Source organism: Protopterus annectens, chromosome 2.part2 (genome assembly GCF_019279795.1).
Source record: "Protopterus annectens isolate FY-2018-M chromosome 2.part2, PAN1.0, whole genome shotgun sequence".
NCBI lineage: Eukaryota > Metazoa > Chordata > Ceratodontiformes > Protopteridae > Protopterus > Protopterus annectens.
Window position 1 is genome coordinate 415,158,059 of NC_056730.1, and position 26,024 is coordinate 415,184,082.

Below are 26,024 nucleotides of genomic sequence, written 5' to 3' on the forward strand. Positions count from 1 at the left end.
GTTCTCAGACTTTGCCAGAGGCTTCAAAGATGACTACATCTTTAATGATGATGAGTGCAGAGTCTTTTTCAAGGCGATGCCTGACGGGAGCCTTGTCATGAAGGGCGACAAATTTAAGAGCAGAAAACTTTCCAGAAATGTTTCACAGTTCTGCATTGCGCTAACTCAACCAGAGAGAAACTAAAGCCCTTGGTGATTGGTAAATTGGCAAAGCCACGTGCATTCTAAAACCTGAAGCCCGAAGACCTCCTCATCACTTGGAGATCAAACAAATGCGCACAGATCACTGGTGTCCTATTTGAGGAGTGGGTAGTATCGACCGAGAAATTAAGAAGAAATTGTCTATTCTACTGACAGTAGACAACTGCCCTGGCCACTCACAAGTGAATCATCTCACAAACGTGACACTGAAATTTCTGCCTCCAAACATGACCTCAGAAATCCAACCTCTTGACCAAGGCATCATCAAAACATTTAAAATGCACTACCAAGCCCAGCTCCTGCTATGGGTCATTACTAAACCACAAACCTGTCCAATTGTGGAAGCAAGTTCAACACTCTGGATGCTGTCCTCTGGATCAGTTTTGCTTGGAATAAAGTTCAGCCAGAAATGATACAGAAGTGTTTCAAGAAAGTTGGATTTGCCACAATCCAAGAGCACGATGTTTTGGCCCCATCAGACAGTCCATCTCCCATGGCAAAATTCGAAGGAGTAGATTTTGAAGGTTTTGTTGCAGTGGATGATGTGGTGGCAACCTGTAATTAACCTGACCCAGAAGCAATTTTTCAAGCGATATTGACCAAAGTACAGACCAGCATAAAAGTGCACGAAGCAGCTGATGAAGTGGAAGAAGCAAGTGAGTATGGCACAAAAGTTGCAGAGACTCCAAAAAAGATGATATCAGGCATCTGATAATGCAATTGAAGTCATTTGCTGTGCAAAAATGCTCAGGTGTGTTGAGTGGTATAGCCAGCGTTCAGTGTGCTTTATCCACTTCCCTTTGTAATAAGAATAAGAAAAAGACCAAGACTGACTCTTTCTTCAGAAAGAATGATTAAACGAGAAAACAGTAAATGTATTGATTTTGCATGATACTGTCTGTATGATTTTACTGTGTTTTGATTATGTATGATTTTGTATGACGTTACTTTCTTGTACAGATTTTATTAGAGAAAGTACATGTATGCATCAGTACAGTAGGCCTAGTTCTTTATGTTGACCAGTTTGTTACAGTCCCTCAGGTGGTCAACTTACAGAGGTTCTACTGTAGTACTATTTTTGTGGTGTATGTTTTTTTTTTTTTGCGTGCTAAGAAGTAACATTTTCTCAGTTGTTTTTAAATGTAATGGGGATTGTAAATAGTTGCTGCTGTTCTTTTTTTCCTGCCTCTCCTCCTTCTCTCTTTCTTCTTCTTCAGTTTTAAGAAATGTAGGCACTGCAATGCAAAAAAAAAACCTGGTCAAAAGAGCATGACAAAAGAAAATTGAATGCACTTTTTCTCATTCTTGCATGGAAGAATGACTGGATTATGGCACTTAGAATGATTTAGTAACAAGTTTTGAGAGACAGCAAGTAAATGAAAAAAATATTGAATATTTTCAGGCTTTTTTCTAGCAAATAAATGCATGCTTAGTAGGAATTCTGTATCTGGCCCTCATATCTCTGTGGAAACAATCTGATAAAGAAGCTGTCTGGTTCTGATGTCTTCATGGAGACAATCTGATAAAGAGAAATTGATTACATACAGTCTGATGGAGAGTGTTTGGCTAAGGAAAAAAAAAACACCCTCTTTCCCCCGTGCATGACTTTCAGAGAGACGTAACTGAATTGTTGTCAAGAATCATAGTTCCTGTTTGTGCTCCTGATCTGGCAACTATCACTTTCCAGCCATAACACTGTTATTGTATTTTATGATTATAATGCGTATAATAGCAGGAAATTCGATCTGAGGTATTGTAGCAGTCATGGGCATTATGGGTAAGGAAGGAGATTGAAAGTCAGATCCTAGAATCTTTAGAAAGTGGCTGAGTTGACTCAGAGGATTGGATCCGCACCCATTCGTTGAGGAAGAATGAAAGTGGACAACAAAGATGGAATATTATGGTGAGTACATAACCTTTTTTTTCCCCACAAAGCTATTCCATGAAGCTGATGATAAACCTAATTATAGTTTTATTTTCTTACTCTACAGCCCCCACCATCAAAAAAAAAAAAAAAGCTACTACTGTATAAAAAAAGAAAAACAAAAGCTGAACAACTGGACTTCGAATATTTCCGAGGGTGTGGGTGTGCATCTAATGGTAACACAGACCAACAATGAAAGTGCCATTTACACACCTAAATAATGTATATAGAATGGACTTATTCCACACAAGGTGCAGCAGTGCTTGGTGACACAAAGATAAGCATGGTCAATGTTGTTTCGAGTGAAAACAGTTTTTTTTTTAATACAGTTAAATAATTAAGTGAAGAAGAGCTGTTCTTGTGTTGCATCCAGTCCATAGGCCAGGAGTTTTTCCCTTTAGTTAGGCAATGAGTCTTTAGTGTTTTGAAGTGGTGTATATGTTAATTATTTGTTGTTTATTGTGCAGGGAGGGCGAATGTAGTTATACTACCAAAAATGTAGGTCATTGTGCAGTAGCTTCATCATTGTATCACTTATAAGGAGAGTTTATAGTCACTTTTTGATTGTGTGCATTTTTGTCCATTGTACTCTGAAGCATCATCTGTAAGAAAAGAAAATAACTGTTCAGAATGCCATGACTGAAGGAGTAAATGCCATCTACTGAGAATTCGGAAATGTTTTTCAGCTACTAAAATACCTTGTTTTTCAGAGTGGAATGTATGATAGTTGCAAATGACCCAACAGTAAAAGGTGGCACTTACTATCCAATCACGGTGAAGAAACATCTTCGGGCACAGGAGATTGCTTCTGAAAACCACCTTACCTGCATTTATCTGGGTGAGAAATTAATTTACCATTGTAAGACAGTATGCAGGATCAAGTAATATCTTCTTACCATACTTCTGAGCTTCCTTTTGTGCACTGTACCAAAATCCTTTTCTTTTTGTTGGAAGTGCTACTGCTGAGGTCAGTTATATGGCCTCCTGAAGAGAAATGTATTCATTTTTACATTTCAGAGTAATGCACTTAATTATTAGCAACAATGCTCTGTAGAATTTTAAAGCTGATAGTTAGATCATGAAGCAAGAGTCTTGTAACAGGTACTATTAATGGGTTTGTAAAGAACTTTGTCATATAATTATAATTTTACATTATTTGACCTGGGAAGTCTGACTGGGTACAAAGTCCCCTTTTCAGTGGAGGCTTAGGGAGAAACGCTCTAGTACATGCTGTACAAACAGCATTTTTAAGTTGTACAATATCAACAGTGTCAGACAGAATACAATTAACATAAATTTTATAATGTCATAGTAGATAAGAGTGAATATACATAAAGTAGTAAGGCTTCTTACACTTATTATATTCTGTAGAGATATAGATAAATATGCATTAGGCTAGATGTCACAATAACGAGTTCTGAGTTATTTTACTGAGACTTTGTGTTCACTGTACAATGCTCTCCAAATACTCTCCTTAAACAGAATGCTCTCAACCTCTCACTGGAATGACAAAACAATTTTTATATATAACTGCTGCCTGTACAATCCACTAAGTTGCATGTGGGCTTTCTCTTTAGTAACTTCCACCTTTGTAAAATCTTAGAATGCATAAATGTAACTGATGTTTGTATATAAATGTAAATAAACATTTAACTACTCTTTAACTGGAACATAGTATAATGCAGAGTAAGCAAATGGAGCTTTTCTTCCCAGACCTCCTTTGAAAGTGGGTATTACCCAGTTGGACTTACTTTCCTGATAAACAAAGGCAAATAAATACATTTACAACGGGTAGAAAGCAAAAAGTTTGATTTAATGATGAGATGTAAATGAAATGAGTAGTAAAAGAATTAAGAGAGGCATAGGTATAGTAGAAGAGAAGGGAGAAGCAAAGATGTTATACTTATCCTGGAGAGGTACAGCTACACAGCCAGGATGTTGAGAGGGTTTTCTTAGATGTGTTTGGAATGCCTGTTGGTTTTCAAGAAGTGTGAAAGCAAATGGGAGGGCATTCCAGAGGGTAGCTTCAGAGTTAAGAGTATAAGGAGGCTCCCAATGCATTTTGGGCTTTAATGACAGAGAGTAGGAATTTTTGTTTAGAGTGAAGAGCTTTGGTAGGGTGTTAGTGTTGGATACGTATCCAGGGTAGTATATTAGAGTATGAGCTAGTAGTAACTGACTATAGTGGAGGTGATGTGGGAGTTAAGTCCAGTTTAGTTGTTTAAGAGTAGAACAGTGACGAGTTCTAAAGAGGTGATTTGCAGCAAAGCAAGCTATTTTATTATAGCATTGCTCCAACTTTGTTTGTGTGGATGTTTCTAGGTTAGTAAAGAGTGGGGAGGCATACAGTAGGGGTAGGTAGGAGGTAGGTTTTAATTTATGGATCTAAAATTTTCTTCATTTGGTCTTCAACCTGTGGGTTCCTGGATCCGTCTTGGATCTGACTCGGCCACATATCCAGCATCTGATCCGAGCTCAAAGCAACTCCCCTTACCCATAATGTTCCTGTCTCCTTCCAACCTTCAGATTTTGTTTTCCGTGCTTCATGTCCGCATCGTGATCCATGCTCTGTGCTGTAAAAGTTTGTGGTAAGTGATTATTTTGATAAAAATCTTCTCTTTTCTTCTGTTTCTCTGCTTTTCTACCTCTCCTCATGCTTTTCCGTTGGTTAAAAAAAGTCCCTCTATCTTTCCTCTTGTGTGCGTGGACTGTGTGAGTGAGTGTGTGCTGGGCCTTAGATTGGGACAATGTCCAAAGCTCCCAAACTCGCCTTCAGAAAATGTACAGTGTGGCCATAAGCTCTCCCCAGTCAATGGCCACACTCTGTGCATCGTTTGTCTTGGGGCAGTCCATCTCCAGATCTCCTGTCCATCTGTGCCAGGTTTAATCCCCGAGCACTGATGGATAGGAGGAACAAGCTTATCCTCAAGGGCCTTCTTCCCTCTGGGACTCAAGACCCTGCCACCCTGGCTTCTGCCCCTGCTTTTTTCCTGGCCTCTGGGACTCAAACTCCCATTAAGAGGACCGGGGATAGAGACAAATTATCTAAGAGGGCTAGGCTAAAGAAGCGATCCCCAGATCGTGCGGCTTCAGCTGGCCCACCAGCTAAAGTTATGTCGGCTCCTAGGCCGGAGTCTCCTTGGTTCTGTTCCCGTCTGTTCTCTCCAGAGCCAGGGGAGCAATAGACCTGGTCGCTGGCTCAGGCTTCGCCTCACCGCCTCTCCAGGCTGGTGTCTATCACCTCTTCCCATCATTCCACCAGTAGCCTTAGCAAAGCAGAGATGGATAGGATGATGCAGAATTTCATATGCACCCAGATACAGTTGATAGTCTTGTCTGCCCGTTCTCCCTCCAGAGCGGGGAGCATGCAGCTCTTTTTCACCCCTGTTACTCCTTCTTCAATCCGATGTCCGGTTTCAGAGCCCTTGGATCCAAGGGCACTCTGCGTCGAGCGGCCGGTGCCGATGGTACCTTGTGCCATTGACCCCGGCCATGACCTTGAGTAGGTCGGATCTGACTAGCTCAGATTCGACAGGCTCTCGGAGCCGTAGCTTCGGCATCAGATCTGAGGAGGTGGTGTCTGCTCTGAGCAGAGTTTGTTGGCGAGGTGTCTTCCCATTAGTATCTTGGCACCTGGAGGTTTGGTTCTGATTCCCCCATCGGGTCAGAGGGTTATGGCTCCTCCTATTGTGCTTTCTCAACATATTCATTCCCCTTTGGCTTTCGACGTGGTGGAGAGAGGGTACTCTGGATTTCTTTGAGACCCTTGACCGACTCGGCTTCAGATTCCGCCCCGGCTCCCTCTGTTTTTGGAGCGGATCCGGCCATTCTGCCATCTCAGGGACAGCCTGCCACCTCTTTTACTCAGGACGCTCCCTCTTGGGAACAGCAAGACGTTGGCAAGTCCACCCCAGAGATCCCACTGAGGAAGTCCCTCGCAAATGTACGTGCAAAAGGAGGCACTTAGACTCCCCACCAGAGTCTCTCACTGAAGACATCGATTTGGAGGAAGGGGAAGGTTCCCCTCCCCCAGTACCCCTTGAGGATGTCTCCTTTGGAGACATCATAGAACTCCTTCGCCAGAGTGGGGAGTGGTCTGCCCAAAAACCTACTTTGGACGAATCGGTGTTCCTGGAGCCATTTGGTTCAGGACCCTCTACTTCCTGGGTGTCCCCTCCTGCAGATCCCTTAGTGGATCTCATTACATCTTGGGCATGGAAGGAACCGGACACTGTTGATCCCATTCCCAAATGCTCAGACAAGGTTTTGAGACCTCCTTCAAACAGATCATACTGGATTAAAGGATCCTGGTTGATGCCATGGTGGTGGCAGCAGACACTTGGAAGGAGCTCGCTCAGGAGAGCTCTATGATCCACCCTCCTGACTGAGAGTCAAGGACGATGGACCATTTCGGGAAGTGGGTATACGCTTCAGTGATCTCTGCACAAGCGCTGAATTACATGACACGTGATTTGGCTGCAGCGAGACCTGGTGAAGGAGATCGCTGAATCAACCTCTGGGTCCATGTCGGCGGAGGACAAGAAGGTGTTTTCCACTCATATGGCCTCCCTAAATTCAGTTGCAAACACCTCTATGTGTCTCCTCTCCCATGTGACTGAAGGAGCCACTAGAGCTGCCAGTACAGGCTTTGCCATCAGACAACATGCCTGGATCCGGCTATGTCAATTTTCGGAACCCTTTAAGGAGTCATTTACCAATGACCCATAAGACGGTTCCTCCTTTTTGGGAAGTCGGTACATGACATCTTAGTTCAGAGTGAGGAGGACGGGAAGACACTGCCTTCAGGATCCGCTTTTCGGCCCCTCAGCGATACTTCTCTAGGAATCAGTGAGGGACCAAGAAGATGTGGTTCTGAAAATCTCAGACTTTTCCCCGAGACACTCAGGACTCAACTTCCCCCAGGGGCAGAGGAGGATTTGATAGACACTGCCCTAGAGGCACAGGGGGTCTGGCAAATTGCGTGTCTTGAGAGCCTTTCTCAGACAGATCCACCCAGCAACCCTGAAAGGTTGCCCGGCTGCTCGTCTCTGGAGGCAGTCAGGGGCCATCTCTTACTACACCTAATGGAGTGGGAGTCCATCACAAAAGATCATTGGGTGTTGCAAATGATATCCATAGGCTATTCAGTCCCCTTTCTTGTGCCACCTCCACCACCCAAACACCTCCCTGACGTCCCACCCATGCACAGGGAGGATACAGCACTGGAAATCACAAAGCTGCTAAGAAAGTGAGTCATTCAACCCCTCCTCCTAGACACTCTGGATCAGGCATTTATTCCAGGTTCTTTTTTGTGCCAAAGAAAACGGGGGACCTAAGACCCATTTTGGATCTCTCCACCTTGAATCTGTCAGTGGCCAAGGCAAAGTTCTGAATGGTCACCTTTCAATCTATCCTGCCCTTCCTGCAGGAGAATGATTGGATGTGTTTGATTGACCACCAGGATGTGACTATCACATCAGGATGGACAGGCGCTCTCAGAGGTTTCTCTACTTCCAGCTAGGAGCCAATCATTACCAGTTCACAGCGCTCTCCTTTAGTCTCTCCACAGCCCCCGGGTGTTTACCAAAGTGATGTCAGTAGTAGCGGCTCAACTGAGACTCCAGGACGTACAGGTATTCCCCTACCTGGACGACTGGCTCATCGCTGCCCCTTCCAGGCATCAACTTTGTCAAGCAAGGGATTATTTTCTTCTCCTAGCCCAGAGGTTAGGCATTACCATCAATCTCAACAAATCATCTCTGTCCCCAGTCCAAACATTAGACTTCATTGGGGCATGTTTAGACACAATTCAAACCAAAGTTTTTTGTACTGCAGACAGAATACGCACTCTGAGGCTGCATGTTCTTTGCATTCTCAAACTCAGTCTCCGACAGGGGAGATAGTATTAAGGGCGTTGGGGTCCATGGTGGTCATGATCAGTCTCTTGCCTTTGGCACGTTTTTGCATGCAGATTCTTCAGTGGACTCTTGCAGTACAATGATCATTGTTAGATCTTCCGTTGACTCACCCTGTCCGAATCTCTGGAGTGTGCAGGGACTCCCTTCTGTGGTGGATTCATTCCTTGGACCTTGTTCGAGGTCGTCCCTACCTCCCACCTTTCTCCATGGCCATGGTGACTACAGTTGCCTTCCAGGTTGGGGGGGGGGTAATGCTCGGGAAGGTCAGTTCAAGGTACGTGGTCTCCCTTACGAGACCAAATTGCATATCAGTGTCCTGGAGATGAGGGCAGTGCTTCTAGTGTTGAAGGCTCTCCATGTCCATCTTCCCTCAGGAAAGATCACTGTCTAGACGGAACATATGTCGGTGGTGTGGTATATCAACAAGCAGTGGGGAACCAGATCTTATCCCCTATGTTGCGAGGCTGTGAGAGTATGGGAGTGGGCGATCTCCACCAGCCGTTTTCTGGTGGCAATGCACATTCCAGGGAGGTCCAATATTCTAGTGGACAAACTCAGCAGATCTATTCTGATGCCTTATGAGTCATCTGTGAATCCTTCAGTAGTGGCACAGATCTTTCACAAGTGGGGTCAGCCTTGCTGTGATCTCTTCACTTCTCTCTCCAATGCGAAATGCAGTGAGTTCTTTGCTCTGAACCCCCCTCCGGGGGAAGCCCCCAGAGTCTCTCTGATTCATGCTTGGCCCCAGGTCTTCTGTATGCTTATCCTCCTCTTCCCGTAATACCAAAATTCCTTCAGAAAGCTCACAGGCTGGGGAGCCTAGTAATCCTCATTGCCCCATTCTGGCCTCGCCAAGTCTGGTTTCCCTATCTGTGGTCTCATCTGGTGGTTCCACCATGGATGTTCGATCCAGTTCCATATCTCATCTCTCATCCCTAGGGATTCCCCATCCAGACCTGGACAGTCTAAAGCCCACTGCTTGGTGGCTCCAGTTCCCATGATAGTCAGGACTCCCGGCTTATCGTCTCCTGTCAAAAGAATCCTATTGGCAGCTCATAAGTCTTCCACCAGAAAGGTATACTCCAGCAAATGGAGACGTTTTTCGATCTGGGCTTTGCAGCATGCATTAGATCCTTTCACTGCCTCAGTTTCCATGTTGCTGGAATTTTTTAACTGGATTCTTTCAACAAGGTGCCAGTTTTTCCACAGTCAGAGTTCAGCTTGCTGCAAATTCTAATTATCATGTGGGAGATAATATGGTTTCCTTAGCATCTTCAAAGTTTTGCAAGGCCTTCCACAAAGGTACCTTTCTTCTTCGACCCCTGGTAAAGGACCCTACACCATCATGGAATCTTGCGTTAGTACTACAGGCATTAGTTTCGCCCCCTTTGAACCTGCAGCCTTGGTGGAGCTGCAATTTCTGTCCTGGAAGACTGCATTCTTGGTTGCTATTACTTCTGCCAGAAGAGTTTTGGAACTTTAGGCTTTGTCGGTCAAAGCCCCTTATATGATTTTTCATAAGGACAAGGGTGTCCTTGCATACTAATCTCTTTTCTTCCTAAAGTAGCTTCAGAGGCCAACATTAATCAAGTGATCAGTCTCCCAGTCTTCTTTCCAAATTTTCAAAATAAGAGAGAATACAAATTGTATTTATTGGATGTGCACAGACAGTTGCGTTTCTACCTGCACAGGACTAAAACCTTTCGTAAATTTGACCAACTTTTCATTTCTTACGCCAAGCCCTTTTTAGGGAAACCAATGTCTAAAGTTACTATCACCCATTGGATTTTTCAATGTATCATTTGGGCATATTCTGTCAGGGGGATTTCCCCACCAAGTCATGTGAAAGCACATTCCTCCAGATCTATGGCCACTTCAGCGGCCTTTTGGTTCAGAGTTTCATTAGACGATATTTGTTCTGCGGCTACTTGATCCTTATCTCACATTATAAATTGGACATTGTGTCCAGGAACAGGGCATCTTTTGGCAACACCATGTTCCAGAATATCCTTCCATGAGGGCCTCCCAGGTGTTTAGTAGCTGGGGACTCTGTCCCACAGATTGAAGAGCGAATGAAGACAACAACTTCAGATCAAGAAGTTATGTATTCACCATAACGTTCCATCTCAGTTGTTCTTTATTTTTCTTCAGCCGTCCCTCCTTCTCCCGGCCTTGTGTGAACTGTTTGTTGGTCCTAGGAGTACAGGAGGTGGTCACCGTCAGGGTGCCTCTTATCCTTCTCCTTGTTCATGGCTTCTGGTAGGGACAAAAGGTTCTGTTTGGTCGGGTGAGAGTACTAGATTGGGCAGCAAACTCAGTCTGAAGGGAGGAGGAGACAGGAGCATTATGGGTAAGGGAGATGAAATTTGAGCTTGGATCAGGTGCTGGATATGTGGCCAAGTCAGATCCGAGAACCCACAGGTTTTAGACAAATGAAGCACAACAACTTGGATGGAATGTTATGGTGAGTTTTGTCCTATAGAAGATGCTGAGCTTTTTTTTTTTTTTAATAACAATTTGGAAGTGCAGGTGAGATTTCAAGTCGACATTTATTTTGAAGCCTGGGAGAAGGTTTTTTGGGTGAAAAGTAGTAATTTTGTTTTTTTGGGGGTTACATAGGATTCTATGGATGTAAAGAATTATTGAGTACAGTAAAGCTTCAATTATCTGAACTAATTGGGATCTAGGGTAGTTTGGAAAATCAAATGTACATTGAACCAGATAAAAAACTGCAAAAATCTTTTTTTTCTGTATGCTTTTCAACCATTCAGTGATTCCAGTGGACAATAAAGAATATTTTTCACACACAAGTGGGTTAGAAGCTCAAAAAACATGCACAAATAAATACGTTTAACATTTACATATTCAGACTTTATGATTTTCCTACCCCATAACTTTGGAACGCTATATTTGGATAATTGACGTTTCTGATAATCCGATGTTTGGATAATCGACTATCTACTGTAATTTATTGAAGTTTTTGTGTGTTAGAGGTTGCGCAGGAGTGTGGTGTCATCTGTATATTGTGCAAGAGTAGCATGCTTGGATGTAGAGTATGTAGATCATTTATAAATATGTTAAATAGGGTGGTCCAAGTATGGAACCTTGTGGCACTCTTACAGTAGTGGGTAGAAATGAAAAGTATTCTTGCTGATATTTGACTGCTTGGAATCTGTTAGGTACCTGTAAAACCAGGAGGGGGAGAGACCCAAGGAGGAGAGTTTTAGTAATGTTTTTTGAAGAGAAACAGTGTTATGCTTTGGACAGGTCAAGGAATAAGGATGATACTAGGTTTCTGATATTTCTGTTTTTATTAATTGTGTCAACAAAGTGAAATAGGGCAGTAGTGGTGCTATGACTGGGATGCAAACCACGTTGTGTGGGGGAGAGAAGATTGTTTATGGTGAGGTTTTGAAGTAATTGGGAATAGAAACATTTTCTATTATTTTAGATAATGGTGACAAGATGGTTATTGGTCTGAAGTTGGAGTAGTCAGCAGAGGGTCCTCCTTTATGAAGAGGAAGTATGTATGCCTTCTTCCAAATGACTGGGACATGAGTTCATAGAATGGATCTGTTTATCACTATATACACTGGATATGACAGAGCTTCAGCTGCAGTTTTTGGTGCACAGGAAGAAGGTTGTCTGCAGCAGAGCTTGTAGTTTTTGATTTTAGATGTTTTCTTATGGTGGAGCTGTGGATAGGTTTGAGTGAGAAGTGTGCTTCCATGGGATTTTGTTGGTGGAGGGTTAGTTTGATGGTGGGTTTTGTCTTTGATACGTGAGTCTACATACAGCTCAAAGGAGGTATTCCATGGGATTTTGTTGGTGGAGGGTTGGTTTGATGGTGGGTTTTGTCTTTGATACGTGAGTCTACATACAGCTCAAAGGAGGTATTTGTTAAAGTTATTAGTGATTGTTGATTAAGTGTCTTCTGGGTAGAGAGTGGATTGTTGACTTTGGCCTGGATTTAGTAGATTTGTGGTTGATGATCAGAATTTTTTAGGATTATTTTGGTGTACTGTATCAGACAGTACAATACGTTTGAACTAGAAATACATGAGAGCATCAAGGAGTCTCCTGAGTGCCAGGCCTGTGCTTGAAGATACATTTTATTTTTATTTATTTATTTAACATTTATTTACTGGGAAAATCTGACTGGGACAGAATCCATTTTCAGTGGAGGCCAGGGGAGAAATGCTCCAGACACATCTTTGGAATGTGGAAGGAAACCGGAGCACCCGCAAGAAACCCATGCAAATGCAGGGTGGACATGCAGACTCCACACAGAAAGCTTCCCAGCTGATAAACTAAATGGAGAACCTCTTGCTGTGAGGTGACAACACTAACCACTGGGCCACCATCCTAAACATTACAGTATGTCTTACAAATTTGATCACCTGATGGTGTGCACATTGAGGAAACAGCATCTTGATGTGTGGAATGTGATACTGAGTAAGAAGCATAACCATTTTGTTAAATATGTCAGAAATCCACTGGGAAACCTAGTGTTATGAATGGCTTTTGTTGAGGTCAGGTAGTACTGAGTTGTCACTGTAGTATACAAACCCGGAGACCCAAGGTAGAATCCATTTAGTGTGAGTCCTGTACTGCATGATGGTTAAGCACAGCACCATAAAACCTTTCTTATGGCTAACTGTATAGAAAATGCCCACTACTCTTCATCTGATAGTATGAAACTTTAATTAAAGCTCTATTTAGGCCTTCTGTATTTTCCTAACTGACATAATCAAGCAGAAAGAAAATACATCTATATCAACAATATGCAGCTAAAATATAATGAATAATTTCATTATTATGCTTTTGGGACAGCACAGTGATGCTGTAAGTAGTTGCTTCCTAACTGTGCCTGGTTTGCCAGGCTGGTTCAACTTGGATGACTTTATTTGGTTCAACTTGGGTGACTTTATTGCAGAGTTTGCTGATTCTCCTTATTGTATGGTGCTCTGGTTTCCTTTCACATTCCAGACACATTGTGTAGTTAAATTAGTGATCCTGTAAATTGTCTGTGTGTGCGCACGCTCGCGCACATGTATTTGTGTGGTGAGAGTTTGAGATGTTTATGTAGTGGTAGCTTTACGGAAAAGTTTTTTTAAGGTAAGGTGCATGATTAGGATTAGCATACATTTCTAAGGTAGAGTGTAGTTGGGGTGGAGAGTGAAGCCTTGCCTCTAAATTAATAGAATGGTTGTTAAACAGTGTTGTTGTCAGGGAGGCATAGTAACTAAAAATCTGCTAGCTTAGCTGTTTTTGGCAGTAGGCATAGCTTAAATGTTTGTTTGTACTAAAAGCAATTTCATTTTTATTACTTATACCAGGCAAGTTAGGGATGAGACACCTTGAATATAGGAGCAAACTTAACTTTGTGTGTATTCTGCAGGTTATAAATTGCTGTGTGGCGATTTGATACTGATTTATAGATGCTTGAAAATTGAAGAACAGGCATCTACTATCAGAATTGACTTTTTTCAGCATCATTTTTGGAGTTAGAATCAAAATTGTTTTGTTCATTTGCCTTGGTTTATATATGCCAGCTTAGCCTCTTTTTTAATATTAGGGCTGCAAGACTTTGGAATATGCTTCAATTCAATATTAGGAGTTTGGATATTTTGTAGAGCTATAAAATGGCTGCTGACTTTTAGATGGGTGACATGGCATTGAACCTGGCTTACATTATGGCAGACTCTTAAATGGCCCCTTGTGGGCCCTGAGTTTCATAATGTTAACATTGAAGATTAATAAAGAAATGCTATTGTTTGATTGGCTTGATACACCATTTCTTAACCACATACAACTTTGGTTTAGTTAGTTGCCCAGGTACTAAAGGTATCAGCTGATGAAGGGGGATAAGAAAAGTAATTCCTTTTCTCGTCATTCTGGAGGAGAGAAAAATACCAAAGCATTATGGTAACATTCTTTAGTAGTGACTAAATGAGCTGCCAACAGGCCTTACAGTAAGAAAGGGGAAGGACAAGCCTTTTTTTATCAAGTAGATTGATTTTTTTTATCTTTCTTTTCTGTAACACCCCTGGCCATTTAATCTTTCTTTTCTGTAACACCCCTGGCCATCTTCATTTTCTAACACCTGTTAGAGATGAAATACTGTTTCCAGTAATATTTCAAACTAGGGTATGAAATTACAATAGAAAATAGATCCCAGTAATGTGACCTCTAATAGGTATAGATTTTGTTATGGTAGCATAGGCATGGCTGATCAGCCTCTCATTGACTAAATGGCAGAAAACTGGCAAGTTGTTAAAAATGGATAGTGATAGTTGCACCACTGAAAGTATTTTAAAGAAGTAAACAAAGTTTAAATTTGGCAAAATAATACATCATCAGAATGCATGTAGCCTGATTACTTGCATTTTATGTTTTACAGTTGACTCAGGTGGTGCAAATTTGCCTCGACAAGCAGAAGTTTTCCCTGATCGAGAGCATTTTGGACGCATTTTCTATAACCAGGCTGTAATGTCTTCTCAAGGAATTTCTCAGGTACCTTAGAAATAAAATTTAAACATACAGCTTTGAGTGACACTACAGACAGGCCTTATTCATTTTCATGATACCAGATCTGTTTAACTTGGCCATGAAATACTAGGATCTCACAAAAGTTCTTTATTTTTTTTTTTAAACAAGAAACATCTTTACTAACCATCACTTAATTACGGCATAAGCAGTTGTACATTTGTATAAATGAAAACAAACCAAACTGACACAGTCGTAGTTGCAAGTATCTTACATCACAGACCATGCAGACACACTCCCAGTTCCAAACATTATACATCACTTATAATCTACCCAGTCTTTTAAACCTCATTCCTCCCCTGTATGTATTGTTCCCAAAATTCCCATTTTTTTCCTATGTAGTTTGCTCCTATTTTTTTCTCATGATATCAATTCCAGTTATTTTATTTCTGTTACTATATTCACTACTTCTAATATAGTTAGTTTTGATTTTAATTTCCTTTTTCTAGTAATTTCTTTTTTGGCAGCCACCATAATTAGGCCTTACCATGTCTAAGCAATTCTGATTCTGTATCATAGCTCAGAAGAATCATCTCCCTCGTCACACCAATCTGCCCACCCAGTATCTCTGACAGTGCATCCTGCAGGGAATCCTTAGTCTGCCAATGCACTGCACTCCCAGAAAATATGTTCCCAATTACCTCTTTCTTCCCCATCACACCTCCAGCATTTGATATCTTCCTGAGGAAAAATTCTCTGGAGTCTACTTATGGTATAAAAATACCTGTGTAAACATTTCCAAACAAAAATCCTAAATCTTCTAGATTTTGTTGCATATTTGGGAGACATGCGTATATCCTCCCTTTGTTTTTTTTGTGTGAATTATTTATCCAATCTTTCTTCCCAGTGTTCCTCTGATTGATTCTTATAGTTATCTTGCAATATTTTAAATGTTATTTTAATTATTTCTTTTTTAATGGCAACTTCTATTCTAGATTCTACGAAAAACTCGACCAGTGTTGGTCTTTTATTTAGGACCCCCCCCCAATTTATTTTTCTTTGCCTATACTGTGATATTAATCCTTGGTATGGAAAGCAATCTCTAACCTGCAGTCCAAATAAATTCGTGGCATCTCTCCATTCTGTCATCTTTCCCTCTCTAGTTATTTGATCCCAATACCTTGGTTCCTTTGCCACTTTTCTCCAATAAAATTCCTGCCCCCCTCTTGCCTATTGTCTGTATCCCTAATTGCAATCATCCCTATCGGCAGAATCTCCTTTCTCCATTACCATGTTGGCTTAGTTCTTAGAATACTTTCTCCTACTTTATGGATATAATATTCTGTATGATTATCGTTATTTTCCTTAAAGCCTGCATCCAAAATCCTAGTCTCTCCTTGTTTCTTGGCTTCCCCCGTTTCAACATCATTCCTTTCCTCTTTGAATTATAGTTTTTTGCTTGTACTATATATAGGAGCCTTAACTGTGTAGCGCTGAAATACCCCTTCAAATTGTGTAATCCCAATCCCGCCTGTTCTACTGGGAGAATCAGTTTACCCCACTTGACTATTGCCATCTTCCTCTCCCAGATAAAGTCCTTCAGCTCTTTATTAATTGCTATCCACAACTTTTCCTCTGGTTGATAAAAATATGTCTGACCTGTGTATAAATCTAAAGGGACTAAAAACATTTTAACTGCTTGTATCTTACTATTCATATCCATATAACAAAACTTCCACATTCTCAGTTTTTGTATTATCTTTTGTTTAGTCTCCTCCCACATATCCTTAGCTGTCACACCAGAATAGTTTTTAATCCTTACTCCTAATTACTTCATTTTATCATGTCCCCATAAATAAGGATATTGGTCAACCAATTCATGTGTGCGTACATAATTTACCGCTATTGCTTTTGTTTTAGCATCATTCATTTTGTATCCTGAAATAATTTGAAACTCTCTCAAATGTTCCACAACACTGTAATGTCTCTTTTTGGTTTTGTTAGGTATAAAATATCATCATCTGCAAACAGAGCCACCTTTTCTTTACTGCCATACCAGTTAAATCCTTGAATTTCAGTGCCGTCTTTTATTTGCCAGCTGTTCTTACTATAATGCAGATAGCAAAGGGGAAAGAGTTCACCCCTGCCTGGTTCCTCTTCTCAAGCAGAAATTATTAGAAACGACCCTACCCACTTTTATTTTTGCCTCCGATCCCTCATATATCCTTCTAACTTTATAATTTTTTTCAAGAAATGCAAATGCTTCCACTTATCTGCTCATAAAGTCCCAGCTTACTCTGTCAAATGCTTTCTCTGCATCAAAACCCACCAACAACAATGGTATTTTCTTACATTATGCATCCCTCTGGATCATCAGTGTTCTGTTAATGTTGTCAAATGTTTGCCTGCCCTCCACAAAACCAAATATTGATCTATATCTGTCAATTGTGGCATTACTTTTGTCATTCCTTTAGCCAGTATAGACATGAATACTTTCTAATCATGGCTTAGTATTGAAATGGGCCTATATGATTCTAGGTCTGATGGATCTTTACCCTTTGGGTATTAAAGCTACCACTGCTTTCTTCCATGATGTTGGTACTTCTCGTCCTCTTAAATTACTGTTAACAAAACCTTCCATAACTTTATCACTGTTTTCCCTCCTAGCTCCCAAACGTCCACAGGAATACCATATATTCCTATGGACTTTCCTGTAGATTGGTTGTACATCACAATTTTTATCTTCTCTCCTTCTATCTTAACCATTAGTAGTTGAGCCTCATCTACCTCTAACTTTGACATATTTAATTCTTCCATAAAAATTTCTGTTTGTATCTTTTCTTGATTTTTATATTTCTCTGCTTTTTGCAGACATTCATAGAATTTCTGAAATATTTCTAGTATCTCTTGTTGCCTTCCTTGTTATAGGCTCCCTAGGCTTGATAACAGCCCTTTCTGCTTTCTGTTGCATGAGTAGTTTTGCTAAAAGTTTTTCTGGTCTAGTGTTATTATCAAAAACCATTACTTAACAGCAATCATTCTGAAGTTGTGCATATTATTGAGGTAATCCCTTATTTTCTGCTTAGCATTCTGCAGTTGATCTTTTTCTTCTGTGAGATCCCCCTATTCTGCAATACTTTAACATGTATCATCCTCTCTAAATAATTCTTGTTACTTCTTAACCATAACTCCCTTTCTTTTATTTCTACCCTATTTTTAAAATTCCCCTTAATTTTATCCTACTCCCTAGCTGTATTTTCAGATGAAATTTCTATTCTCTGTAATAGCTCCTGAATAATCTCCACTACCCATTCCTTAAATTCTTCTTTTTTCAACAGATAGGTGGAAAAGCACCAGTGTATCATTTTTATTTCATTACCCTGTGTTTTTATTTTAGTTATCGGTGCATGATCTGAAATAGTTATTGGGTACATATCAAGACCTTCAATTAAAGACACATGTTCTTGTGTAATGTAAATTCTGTGTAGCCTACCTAAGTTTTTTATATATTGCAGAATAATATGTAAATTCACTCCAAACTCTTATTACTGAATTCACATCTTCCATGTCAGATATTTTCATAAATTTCTTATCTACCTTCTTTTGTTATACTTTCTTTTCTGGTCCTCCAAGACACATCTTCACTGCTGCAAATCACATTCCAGTTCCCAACTACAAGTAATATTCCTTGCTGAAAACTGATTATATCTCCCAGAATTTTTTTAAGTTCCATTATAGCAGTTTTAGGTGGAATATAAATACCTGCCAGTATACTCTTCCTCTCTTGCCAGTAGCCCCTTAGCACTTCAAATCTGCCAATATTATCATTTTTATCCTCTTCTATCACTATTGGAGCTCCTCTTGCAATTAATATAAGTACTCCTCTTTTTCTTTGTCCCAGGTATTCCACTGAATAACCATCCTCAAAACCTTTCTTTATCAAATTCACATTCATTTCTTTCTAAGTGTGTTTCCTGTAACATAGCTGTTTGCACTGTACATAATTTTTTAATATAGTTCACTACTGTTTCTTTTTTGTATTTATCTGTGAGACCATTGACATTTAAAGATATTACAGAAAGCATCACTGTATTAAAAAGTTATTATTCCCACCTTTTATGTGTAACACCTTTTTTGTTAAATGTCTAGATGTGAGAGTGTTCGATCTCGCCGTTTGTTCTTACATGCTCTGCATCGAGAAGAAGCTCGAGACTAACCTAACTCCCACAATCCCCTCTGCCTTTACCTCAGATCTAGATCACTTGATCGAGCTCGAGCACCTAAAGCTAAGATTTAAACTTGTTTCTTGTATTTTTTGAAGTTAGAATTTCTCTAAATCTTTGTATTTTGACTGTGTATGAGAGTGATATTGTCTCGAGGTTTTTCTCGGTTCACTTAAAGTTATTTTAACTTTGTTAGAGTTCCCTCGGGCCTATCCCTCCCTTCAGGATTTGACTACCGGATAGACACTACTACTGGATTTGACATTTTTACCGGATTGGACTTTATTACTGGACTTTACTGTTGTTGTTTGCTTTAAGATGTCTGAAAAGGCTAAGTCTGGGTTCAAAGCTGCTAGTGTGGCCCAAAGATGTCAGTTACTGACAATCATAGTTCCTGCGTCTACTGTCTTGGTCCACCTGCAAGAAGACTGTTCTATTTGTCATTCTTTCAGTGGGAGGGTCATGACAGATAGGCGCAGGAACTCATGGATAGGGGTTTGTTCAGGCATCCAAATCCTTGAAGGAATCGAAGACGTCGGAGCCCAGGTCATCGGGCTCGAAGCCTTCAGTTAGTTCGATCACCGGTTCCACAGACTTTGGGACCGGTCTTGGAACCGTGAAGGAGCTCCCTCCCGACACTGTTGAGGTCGGCTCGCCGTTCGATTCGTTCTTCGTCCAGCTTTCTTCCAGACCCCTCCGATGTCGACAGACCGCTGGTGCAGAAGTTAATGGAGCATTCAGTTGGTGTTGAGACGGCCTTCCCCTATCTCCATCTGTTCCTCCTCCGAGACCTGTCCAGTCTTGGAGCGGGGAACTGATCTCCTGATTGTGGAGGTGCCAGAACCCGTCTTTTTCTCGCGGGTCCGTCCGTCGGATCACCGACCATCCTTGTTTCCGGACCGAGAGTGACCGACATGTTTCGGTCCGACCGGGCCTCGGCTCGATCGACTGGGTTCCGTCCCTCGGGTCGTTACGCGTGCCTGTTTGATTCTTCCCATTTCTTGAACTGGGAGATACCTCGACTTCGGGATCCAGGGCCTTGATCTCATGAGGAAGGTGTTGTCTACCCAGACAACCACATCAGCAGAAACAGCTTCTCCTCCCCATAAGGACGTTATCCTCCTCTGCACACATGGCTACATCTAAGCGTCGAGCACCTGTGTCTCAGCCACCCTGGAGGTGCCCCTCTTCTCGGAGGCTTCAGAGGAGACACTTAGATTCTCCACAAGAGTCTTTGACATCGGACACTGACTTGGATGAGTCAGAAGGGTCCCCAAAGTCACCCTCAGAAAATGTCTCCTTTCTGACATCTTGGAGATCCAGAAGCAGAGAGGTGATTGGCAATCCCTCCCCTTCTGAGGATGAGTCAGTGCTGCTGAAGGCATTTGGTGCTCGCCCTTCCTCCTCCTGGGTCACTCCGATGAGTTAATGGAGCTGATTGCTCGTGGGGCGGGAGACTCCTGACACGGTGGAGCCAGTCCTAGAAAGCCTAATAAGTATATTACTGCACCCCAGGAAAAGGCTTTTCTAACAAAGGAGTTCCAGTGAGCTATGGTGGTGGCAATACGAAAAGGAGATGTCGGAATCTTCCTCATCTGTCCATCCCCTAACAAAGATTCTAGGACTATGGAAAGGTGCAGGAAGCGCATTTTAGTTCAGCGGCTTTTCTCCTGAACTATTTGACCCACTTCACAGGACTACAGGGGATCTAATCAAAGAGTTGGGAGATAGAAAGTTGCAGCACATCTCAATACCCTTATCCATTGTGCTGATATCATACGCGGCGAAGGATCGGCTTCAGCGATTGCTCTTCAGCCTTCAAGTCTTCCTTTACTAAGCCACCCTCTTTGGCCCCAAAGTAAAGAGACCCTTACCGGTGTGAACAGGAGGGAAAGACTCTGTCAAAATGTGGTTTGAAAACCCCAAGGATCTTTCCCAGGCACACAGGGTGATGCCCCTCTAGAGGCAGAGGAGGGGCAGAGGTGGAAGATGCCGCCTGGCAGCAGAGGGTCCCAAAACCAAGGTGACAGGGATACAACCCCTGAAAACCTTTCCAGCACTCCTGAGAGGAGGCCCGACTGTCCTGCTCTGGAGGCAGTCGGGTCGCTAGCTTTATACCCTCTGGCCTGGCAAAATCTTACATCAGACAACTGGGTGTTACCAGAGGCTACAGAATACCCTTCCTACAGCCCCCATTCCAATGAGAAGACTCCCAGATGTGCCGCCCCATCTGTAGATCCTGCAGCTATAGAAATTTCAAAGCTGCTAGAAAAAGAGTCATCCAACCAGTCCCAGCTTTTAGTTCCAAAGAAGACAGGGGACTGGAGGCCGATTCTGGACCTAAGCAACCTCAATACCTTCGCCAAAAAGAAAAGTTCGATCCTTCCATTTTACAGAAACCACATCAAAATGGCCAGGGCATCCAGGGATCACTTGTGCTCGCTGGGAGCCAGCCACTTTCAGTTTCACCAAATGCATGGCAGTGGTGGCGTCTCACCTGAGCAGGTGTTTCCGTATCTGGACGACTGGCTCCTATCTGCCACCACCCAGCGTCAACTGATTCAGGCCAGGGATTACACACTACAGCTTTGTGTTTTCACCTCGAATTTCCCGTTGAAAAATCTTCACTACAGCCATCACAGCATATCTTATTCATAGGAGCAGAATTGGATATCATTTAATTCTAAGGCTTCCTCCAGAAAGGATAGCCTCACTACAAAGCCACATATCTCTTCTTCTGTCATCCAGAAAATCCCCAGCAAAACTGGTTCTGAAGGTTTTGTCTCATGGCAGCTTTACCATTGGGAAGACTGCACATACTGCAACAACTACCTCTGACCACACCTAGCCTGGTGGAACCTTTCCAGCGGAAGACCATTTGTGCTACCCACCACGACAGCGGCGGTGACCACGGACGCTTCCCTGATAGGGTGGGGGCATCTTTCAGGGACAGACAGTCCAAGGCATAATGGACCGAGTTAGAGTACAATCTGCACATCAATGTTCTAGAGTTGAGGGCAGTGTTTGCAACACTTTGCTCCCCTTCTTCCTCTAGGGACTATTGCAGTTCAGACGGACAACATGTCCGTAGTCTGGTACATAAACAAGCAAGGGGAACCAAGTCTTATCAGCTATGCAGAGAGGCCATGAGAATCTGGCAATGGGCGGAGTCCATGGGACAGGCTGAGCAGAGCAATCCTGTTGCCTCACGAGTGGTCCTCAAACAGTCAGTTGCGAGAAGAATTTTTAAGTGGGGCCAGCCTTCCTGCGATCTCTTTATGCTCCAATGAACGCCAAATGCCGGAGCTACTTTGCCCCTTTACCCTCAGGGAAGTCCCCAGGGACAGCTGGTTCACAATTGCTTTTCCTCCCTTTCCCTGATTGCAAAGTTTCTGCAGAAAGCCAACAACCCCCATTCTGGCCTCGTCAAATTTGGTTCCCCTTTCTTCTGGCACATCGCATTCGGGGACCCTGGATGCTGGAACCAGATCTACTGACCCACTGGTCAGGGGCTTGTCACTCCACCTAGCAGCTTGGCTAGCCAGGTCTGATCTTCTCTCACCTGCAGTTCAGAATATACTAGTAGCTTCTCATAAAGCTTCCACTACAAAGACCTATACTAGTAAGTGGGCGTTTGTTGTTCTGGGCAAATAAACAGCATTTGGACCTGTTATAGCTCCTTTAAACAAGATCTTGGAGTTTTAACAGAATTATTCCACCAAGGAGCTTCTCCAGCCACTTTAAGGGTGCAATTGGCTGCCATTTCCAACTTTCATGTGGAAGAATGTAGACTTTGTAAGGCCTTTTAAAAGGATCTTTCCATATTAGACCACCAGTTAGAACTCCTACACCTCCTTGGAATCTAAATCTCTTATTATCTAGGTTGATGTTACCTCCATTTGAGCCAGCCTCCTCTTGTTCATTGAAGTATTTGTCGTGGAAGACCTCTTTTTGGTAGCCATTACATCTGCTGTCTGAGCTTCAGGCTCTTTCCATTAAACACCCTTATCTGATCTTTCATTCTGACAGAGTATCTCTTACTAATCCATCCTTTCTCCCCAAAGTCTGCTCTATTAATAACATTAATCAATCCATTGAACTGTCTACCTTTTTCAAAAATCACTCCAATAAGTTGGAGTATATGTTACACAAGCTGGATGTTCATAGACAACTTAGATTTTACTTGGATAGAACAAAAGATCACAGGAAATCTGATCAACTTTTGTAGCTTTTGATAGCAGGAAAGGTGTAGCAGTTACTAAATTATGATTCTTCAGACAAACTTTACCTGTCAAGCCCAAGGGCACTCTACAAGATCAGTTTCTACATCCCCTGGCTCATGCAGCCTCGCTCCCCTGCACCATTAGACACTATTTGTGCAGCTGCATACATTCATTTCTCATTACAAGGTAGACAGGGTTTCTAGGGACAGGGCAACCTTTGGTTCCACTGTGCTCGTTCCTCAGGAACATAGAGCTAGGGGCCTATTCAGGTGCCACCCTCAGGAAGAACGTGCAGTTTGGTGCCTGGTCTGGATTATTTGGCTTCTGCTTTGCAGTGGTTGTATATATATATATATATATATGTATATTTTGTATATATATATATATATATATATATATGGATAAGTGCTTGTACAGTATGTTTGTTTTTGCATGAATATGCTCTCTCTCTGACTCCTGGTTTGCTTGCAAACTAGATCTGAGGTAAAGGCAGAGGGGGATTGTGGGAATGCAGAGCTTGCAAGCGGCCACACGCCGGCCGAGGATCAGCTCCGAACCCAGGTGTAAGAACAAAGGCGAGATGAACACTCCACATGGAACGTTATGGTAAGGACATAACTTCTAATTCCAGCTTTTGTGTTGCATGCATACACTGTTTAGCAGGCTGAAATTTTATATAATTGTTTCTTGTCATATCCATTTGAGCCTATGTCACATCTTACAAAACTTTTTGTTTTATTGAAAGCCCTAAAAAAAAAAAAAAAGCCCAATACCCCTCTAAAACATATTAAGTCTAACAGACAAAACTATGTACATCTTCAAGTATTGAAGTTTTACTCTCGTAATAGGAGCAAAAGTCTCATGCTGACAGCCACACTCACAGACATGAGTTAACCTAAAAGAAAGGCATTATTAGACCCATTATAGAGTACAACGCCACTTTTGGTATGTACCTCACAAGACATCTACAACAACTGGAAAGGCCACAAAAATACCTCACAAAGAGGATTTCTAGCCTCAAACAGATGCTCTGCGCAGACCGTCTCAAAAAACTCCAGCTTTACTCTGTCGCATATCGCCTACTCAGAGGCGATCTCTGCCTAACATATAAAGCTATGTCAAACCAGAGCTGTTGGACATGCTCCACGTAAAGACATCCTAATCCCTCCAAGCTACACGCTCTAGGGACCTAAACCTTGTCACCACAATAAACAGATCATGCTGGAGGGATAGATTCCTGCCCCAGAGACTTCCCATACTCTGGAACAAACTACCTATCTATATCAAACAAAGCTCCTCATTAGCACTCTTCAAGAAAATTCTTGATGATTGGATGGGAGATAGGAAATTCACCCCGGGGATCACTTCTGTGGCTCTGCTTGACAGGGGCACAGGAAAATGATTTTCTTGGTTGGCAAAAGCCAGGGTACCGTTTGGCTAGGCTTATATAGTCCCTGGGGCCAATAGCCTAGTACCTACCTATGAACCTATGGTGCTGCCTGTGCTTTCTGCTAAGTGCTAATTGTTTTTGTCTTATCTTTGTAGCTGTCCCAGCTGGGAAATCCCTTGAATGCTTTAAGAGAACATTATGTCCTAACTAATTTCTCCTTTCTTTTTATTCTCAGTCAATCACTCTCCACGAAACTGTAACCAGTTTCTCTTTATCAGAGTGCCTTCAAAGAGACATGAGAACCAGACAACCATTTTCTCTTTATCAGATTATTTCCATGGAAACATAAAGATCAGCTACAGAATTGCTGCCAAGAAACATGTATTTGCTAGAAAAAAGCCTCATAATTGTCAATATTATTTTTCATTTAGTTGCTCTCTTAAAACATGTTACCAAATCAGTCTAAGGTCCTTAATTCAGTCATTTCCCTATGCAGAAATGAGAGAAAGTACATTAAATTTTCTCGTCATGCTTTAACCAGGATTTTTATTTTACATTGTAGTTCTTATATTTCTTAAAACTGAACAAGAAGAAAGAGAGAAGAAGGGAGAAAGAAAATGAAAAAAACAGCAGCACCCGTTTACAGTCCCCACAGGTCCAACAAATTCTGAAAAAGTCCAATATATCCAGATTTTCTTCTGTCATATTTTACAAATATAATTGTTACATTATAAACCTATATTAAGTTACTGTTTTTCAAGTTCAACTTCATCTCCCAGATCTTGTCTCTGCTTCATTTCCATTTGTATTGCTTCCTAAACCAAAATAGACTAAAATCTGCAGATGCAGCTGAATCTGAAACGTGTTAAAGGAGGAATATGGAAAAAAGCATGCATGTGGGCATAATAGTAACAAGCAAACAGTCAAAGAAGCATAAAAACAAACCTTGTCTCATAGGGATTTTTGTCAAATCTAGAACAGATGCTCCTGTTAAAAAGGGATACTTAGTAAAGCATATAAAATATTGCACGATAACTGTAAACATCAATCAGACATAGTTAGAAAAAGATTGGAAAAGAGAAACTGGAAAAGCAGTGTACAAGAGAAGAATGGGATGAGATATGTATGGCTCCCATATAAGCAATAAAGTCCAGAAGGTTTAAAAGTTTTGCATTTAAGTATGTGCATAGGTATTTTTAAATGCCTTTATTAAATATCACTTAAGATATAGGCAAACATACATTACCAGACAAGAAAGCAGACCATTTTAGTATTTTTCCATTTAAATGCAGTATACATTACATATATTTACTTTGCTAGTATCATTAGTTTAACACTACAAACATGCTGTATTTTTGCCTTCCCTTAAACCTCATTTATCCTCATTCTCCTGAACATTATTCTGCATGTATTGTTCCCATAGTTTCCATTTGCTCCTAAGTTATTTGCCTTCCGTTTTCTAAAGATCCTCCTTCAATTTTTTTTCATCTCTTTTATAATATTCAGTACCTCAAATACAGTTGGTGTAGGCTTTGATTTCCATTTTATAGTAATTGCTTTTAGGCCGTCAACAGAATTAAACTTAATAAGGCTTTGGTATGTCTAGGTAACTCAGATCATGTATCCCAGCTCAAAAGAATCATTTCCTTACTTACA

General features: G+C 41.6%; 1 protein-coding gene across 1 annotated transcript in view; it reads left to right on the plus strand.

Moving 5' to 3' along the window:
• Positions 1-26,024, plus strand: part of MCCC2 (methylcrotonyl-CoA carboxylase subunit 2) — a 1,233,028-nt gene that overhangs the window by 210,354 nt on the left and 996,650 nt on the right. The window contains exons 4-5 of the mRNA XM_044064435.1: positions 2,836-2,963; positions 14,447-14,559. Of these exons, the coding sequence (XP_043920370.1) occupies positions 2,836-2,963; positions 14,447-14,559 (241 nt within the window). The remainder of the gene's footprint in view (positions 1-2,835; positions 2,964-14,446; positions 14,560-26,024) is intronic.